The sequence below is a fragment of the Rhea americana genome, unplaced genomic scaffold (genome assembly GCF_003343005.1).
Source record: "Rhea americana isolate MKP2758 unplaced genomic scaffold, rheAme1 scaffold_833, whole genome shotgun sequence".
Classification (NCBI taxonomy): Eukaryota; Metazoa; Chordata; class Aves; order Rheiformes; family Rheidae; genus Rhea; species Rhea americana.
In genome coordinates, this window is record NW_028187016.1 from 14253 (window position 1) to 19282 (window position 5030).

Below are 5030 nucleotides of genomic sequence, written 5' to 3' on the forward strand. Positions count from 1 at the left end.
CTGGGTGGTGTGGGGCACGCTGGGCCGGGCTCGGCGTGGGGCTGCGGGGGGTTTCCTTTCCCCTCCCACTCCGACGGGCCCCGTGGGGCCGGAGCAGGGCAGGTGCCAACACGGGCGCCTCTGCGCCGTCCTCCTCCCTGCCGGCCGCACGAGACGGAGACCCGACGGCAAAGCTGGCGCTTCCCGATCCTCCCCGGGCGGGAGAGGGTGGGGAAAATCCCTGCCCTGGCCGGGCGGGGACGGAGAAACGCCCCCCGCTCRGCACCGCTCCGGGGTTTTACCCGGGATCAGCCGCTTCGGCATTAAAGGAGATGAAAGCGGACGTGTTTGTGTGTGCGAAAGAGGGAGAGAGGCCGGGCTGGGAAAAGGGGAACAAGGAAGGAGGGTTTGGGGGGTTTTATTCGGCAGCGYGGGGAGCTTTCGGCGAACAGGGACGCGCTCGTTGGGGCACGTTCCTGTGCGAGCGTCTGCTCGTGCGCTGCCCGCAGCCCCCCAGCGCGGCGTGCCGCTTCCTCTCCCCGCGCCGGAGCAAGCCGTGGGGAACACGGGCGGCGTCCGGCTGCGCTCGCCTTCGGGATTGAAGGTTCCCAGCTTCAGCTCCCACGGGATCGGTTTGTTTTGGGGGGTGGGATGCGGCGCCCTGCGGTTTGCACCCGGCCTGGGGGCCGCATTCGAGTCGCGCTCCTCGCCGGAGGCGCTTCGAGGCAGAGACGGCRCGGAAGGAGCCGCGTCTCGGAGCCTGCGGCGTGGCCCACGCGCGTCTCGTCGTCCCTTCTGCCCCTGCCGGGTTAATTAACGCAGCTGTGAGGGATCATCGTGCCCACGCGACGCCTTTTCCCCGGTGCAGAGGCAGCTGGCCTGCAGGTGCATCCTCCTCCCCTTAACTTGCGCTGCTCCGGCCTCCTCCAGCCCTGTGGCAGAGCGGAGTCGCGGGGGAGACGCAGCTGCCAGCACCGGCTGCGTTAGGGCAGCCCCGAGGCGAAGCGTCCTGGCGGCTTTCAGCAAGGGGTATTTCCCACGTAGCCCAGGGGAAAGTCTTTTCAGTGCTTTTCCTTTCTCCTTCCGCTGCGTGTTTTCAAGTACTTTGCCTGTACGCAGCTCTCCCCTGCGTAGCTCGTGCCTGCGGCTGTTCACGGTGAGAACGACAGAGCTCGCTCGGAGGCTCTGCCCTCCGCCAGCTGCRTGGGGCTGTTGAGAGCCTCTCTGGAAAATCTTGTGCAAAACCCTCGGCCTTATCTTCTGGTGACGGCAAGATAACGAACCCGGGGGAGCTGCCTTAGGGTGCTGGGGCCCAGCTGCGGCCYGGCTAAGAGCGGAGTTTGCTTCGTGCTCCCGCAAAGGGCTTGTCGCCTGTTCCAGCTGCGTGTTGTTATCAGGGAGGGGGAGAGAGGGAGCTCGCGGGAGCACAGAGGGAAAATCCAGGAGAACAACTTTCTCTGGACTCGGGGAATGTTTACTAAAGCCTGGAAGACCGGAGGAGTCGGAGCGGCTTTGACCCAGCTGGCGCGTGGAGGGCTGGCTGCCGCGTTTCCCGGCGTCTCTCGCTTAGCAGCGACGGGTCGGCAAGGCCTCCTCCCTGCCGCCGCGCTCGCGGCAGTTAGCGACTGCCTTCTCCTCCCCGGAAAGAAGGCCAGAAAAGGGCACTTAAGTCTGGTGCGTTCGCCGCACGGTGCCTTGGCCCTTGGGAGCGGCGCCTTCGCCTCCCCTCCGGGGACGGCTCGCGGGAAGCGCCCGCGGGCTCGGGAAGTGCCGCTGCCCGGCCCCGGCCCGGGAGGCGGTATCCCGAGCGCGCGGGATCCGGAGGGTTTAAGTGCCTGGGCGTTTTTGCTTAGTGCTTTTGTTTGGCGTCAAAGCCAAGGCGAAAAACCCTCCTCCGGGATCCCCGTGCGGAGCAGCGGGGCTCCCCGCTCCTGCTTCCCGCGCCCGCTTCTCCAGCGCCAGGCAGAGGAGCGGTGAGTCCGCCCGCGGACCGGGCCGGTCCCGGCGAAGCGGCGGCCGCCGCGTCGCGACCCTGGGGAGCTCGTGGGGGCACCTCCGCGAGGGAGCGGGGCGAGCCGTGCCGCGCCGAGGCGGCCGCGGAGCTCGGCCCGGAGGCCCCCGCAGCCTCCGTGCCTCTTCGCGGGGGCCGTTTGGGAACCAGGCGCCTCTGCTCGCTGGGCTCGTTCACCGCAGAGTTCGGGTTTTCTCGGCCGTTTCCCCACCCCACCAGTTTTCCGTACGCGTGTGTTAAAGACATCGTTTTCCTCCCCAGATTTCCTCTTCAAGTTCCTTGTGATTGGAAGTGCTGGAACAGGGAAGTCCTGCCTCCTCCATCAGTTCATAGAGAATAAATGTAAGTTGCTCACTCCTGCACGTTGCTAACGCGTGCGTCGTCTCTCCCGACCGGGTTTGTCTTGCGGACTACCGAAAAGCTCTGCTGAAATCCTTCTCTGCCGAACCTTTTTGCCAGAGGAAGGAAACGCTGTTCTTAGCCTCAAACCGTCACTGCCCAGCAATGGAAACGCTCTTCTATGTGTTGATGCGTTAACAGAGCGCTGCCACACACCTCTGAAACTTCAGTGTTGTCTGAAGTGCACGTTTATTTCCCTTTTTTTTGCCCCTCTGTTTGCTCTGAATGAAATAATTTGGGATTGCCGTTTCTGGGGCTGCAGCAGTCTTGCGCGCTGGTGCTTTAATGACTCGAAGCTGAGGTGGTGGGGAGAAGCRCTTCTTTCTTTGCCGGTTTCTGATGCATCCAAGCCCCGTCTCTGCAAGCCGCCTCTTTGTTCTGCAGTCAAACAGGACTCGAATCACACGATCGGCGTGGAGTTTGGCTCCAAGGTCGTTAACGTAGGCGGGAAGACRGTGAAGCTGCAGATCTGGGACACAGCTGGGCAGGAAAGGTTCAGGTATAACAAAACGTTTTCTCTTAGTGAATCGCGGTATCAGAGCCTGTGGATTAGCGCTGCAATCACGCGTAAGCCCTTGTCGTGTTCAAGGGTTCAAAGTTCTTCATTCCCCCCCCACACACACACCCTTTAAGCCCTTTCCAAAGCGGGTGAAACATAGCTGTGTTCCCGAAGGCATCCGCCTCGGCCGAGATGTGCGGCGTGTGAGGTGCTGGGGACTATCAGAACGTGCCCAGTGTCTCCGCTAGCAATTGCTTTTGGCCTTAAAAAATAAAAAGGGGGGGGAAGCATCAGCACTTTGCCTGCGACGAGCGCCCTGGCAGCGCTGGTTCCCCGGATTTGGGCCGGGTTTGTCTCTTGCCCGAGTCACCTGCTGCYGTGGAGCCCTAAGAGCTGCCTCACGCGCTGCTGTTTGGGCAGGCAGGTGGGAGGCGGGTATTCCCGCTAGTTTTTCCGTGCTTCCCGTTGCTTTCTCGGCTCTCTGGCAGCGCRGCCCGGGAAGGAGGGCTGTCTGTGGTGCTGCTGCACCACCCCTACACCGCCGCCCTTCTCGAACCCCCGGGGACAGGGCTGAGGGGGGAAACGCGGGCTCCCTGGACGTGCCACCTCTCCCGTCCTGTCTGCTCTCCCTGTTTAGGTCGGTAACTAGAAGCTACTACCGCGGTGCGGCTGGGGCGCTGCTCGTGTACGACATTACCAGGTGCGTGGCGGCCTCCCTCCCCGTCCCCCCGAGCCGAGGGGCTGCGGGGGGCTCCCGGGTTAGCGGCGCGTCCCCTCGGCGCTGGGAAGAGCAGCGCTCAGCGCGCCTCTCCGCCTCCCTTCCAGCCGGGAGACCTACAACGCGCTCACCAACTGGCTCACGGACGCGCGCACTCTCGCCAGCCCCAACATCGTCATCATCCTCTGCGGGAACAAGAAGGACCTGGACGCCGACCGGGAGGTGACGTTCCTGGAGGCCTCGCGCTTCGCCCAGGAGAACGGTGAGGGCCGGGAACGGGGGGGCGGCGAGGAGAAGTGCACCCGGCCGCCGGGGCGGCCCGGTGTGCCGCGGGGGTCTTGGGGGGAGGCGGGGGCTCCGGCGTGTTCCCCCGAGGCTGTGGGGTGTCCCCTGGCTTGGAGCGGTGCAGGGGTGCAGCCGCATCTGCGTGTTGCTACGTGATCCCGGGTTTTGCTGGGAGCGGGATGATCCGATCCGAGCAAGACGATCGCATCCGGGGAAGCGGGAAGATCCGTGCTGCTTTGGGGCTCTGGTGCTGGGCTTGTCTTGAGTTCTGCCCCTCGGCGGGGCGGCGGCGGTTCACCACCGGTAAGTGCTGCTGAAGTAACCGGCGTGTCTCCCTGCCTCAGAGCTCATGTTCCTGGAGACCAGCGCCCTGACGGGAGAGAACGTAGAAGAAGCCTTCTTAAAATGTGCAAGGACCATATTAAACAAAATTGAATCAGGTAGGGCGCTTGGGTTTTTGAGGGCTGGGAGGAGGGAGAGGCGTTTAATAGCAGCGAGRTTTGAATGCAGGCACGGACATTCTTCGCCTCTGGTGTTTTCCATCAAAAACTTCCACGTCCTTGGAAACCAGGAAGCCGGGTGCGTTCCTAGGAAAGACCCTTACGCTGCTTTTCCCCTGTGGGGTGACTCTGCTTCTCCCGACGCAGGTGAGCTTGACCCGGAGAGGATGGGCTCAGGGATCCAGTACGGAGATGCCTCCTTGCGCCAGCTGAGGCAGCCGCGGGGAGCTCAGGTGCAGAGCAAGCAGCAGTGCAGTTGCTAGAGGCCGGCTTGGGCCCGGCTGGGAATCCGTATGCAAGGTGAGAGGGCGGCGAGGGGCGGCCTCGGCGGCGGGGGGCTGCCTGCTCCCGAGCCCGCCGGACGGGGAAGCCGCCTTGCTCCTGCTCGGCGTCCGTGAAAGCCCGTTTCTTTTCTCCCGGCCGCCAGGACCACGTGCCTCGCTCGCCGAGTCCCCTGCTTCCCAAGGAGCCCCCTTGCCCCGCTCTGTACCATCAGCCCCTCCTCATCCGAGAAGCCCTGGGACTCTTGAGTTTACCTCCGTGGCAAACGCCTTGTTTGATTGTATTTGACCGAGGTGGCTTCTGCCCAGCGCTCCTCGCCCGCCGTCCGTCTGTCCGTCCCTCGTGGCGCCGGGCCGG

General features: G+C 64.0%; 2 protein-coding genes across 2 annotated transcripts in view; both read left to right on the forward strand.

Moving 5' to 3' along the window:
- Window positions 1-1449: 1449 nt before the first annotated feature.
- RAB4B (RAB4B, member RAS oncogene family) lies at window positions 1450-5024 on the forward strand. Its single transcript, XM_085323279.1, has 9 exons — window positions 1450-1558; window positions 1812-1952; window positions 2252-2332; window positions 2774-2888; window positions 3526-3588; window positions 3714-3868; window positions 4236-4331; window positions 4539-4691; window positions 4819-5024. Exons 1-8 carry the CDS (start codon window positions 1450-1452, stop codon window positions 4652-4654), a joined length of 876 nt encoding a protein of 291 aa, XP_085179405.1. The 3' UTR covers window positions 4655-4691; window positions 4819-5024.
- The window catches only part of CYP2F1 (cytochrome P450 family 2 subfamily F member 1), a gene marked incomplete at its 3' end in the record, with an annotated part of 3263 nt that continues 2917 nt past the window's right edge, over window positions 4685-5030 (forward strand). Inside the window, exons 1-2 of the mRNA XM_085323282.1 lie at window positions 4685-4691; window positions 4819-4877. Of these exons, the coding sequence (XP_085179408.1) occupies window positions 4685-4691; window positions 4819-4877 (66 nt within the window). The remainder of the gene's footprint in view (window positions 4692-4818; window positions 4878-5030) is intronic.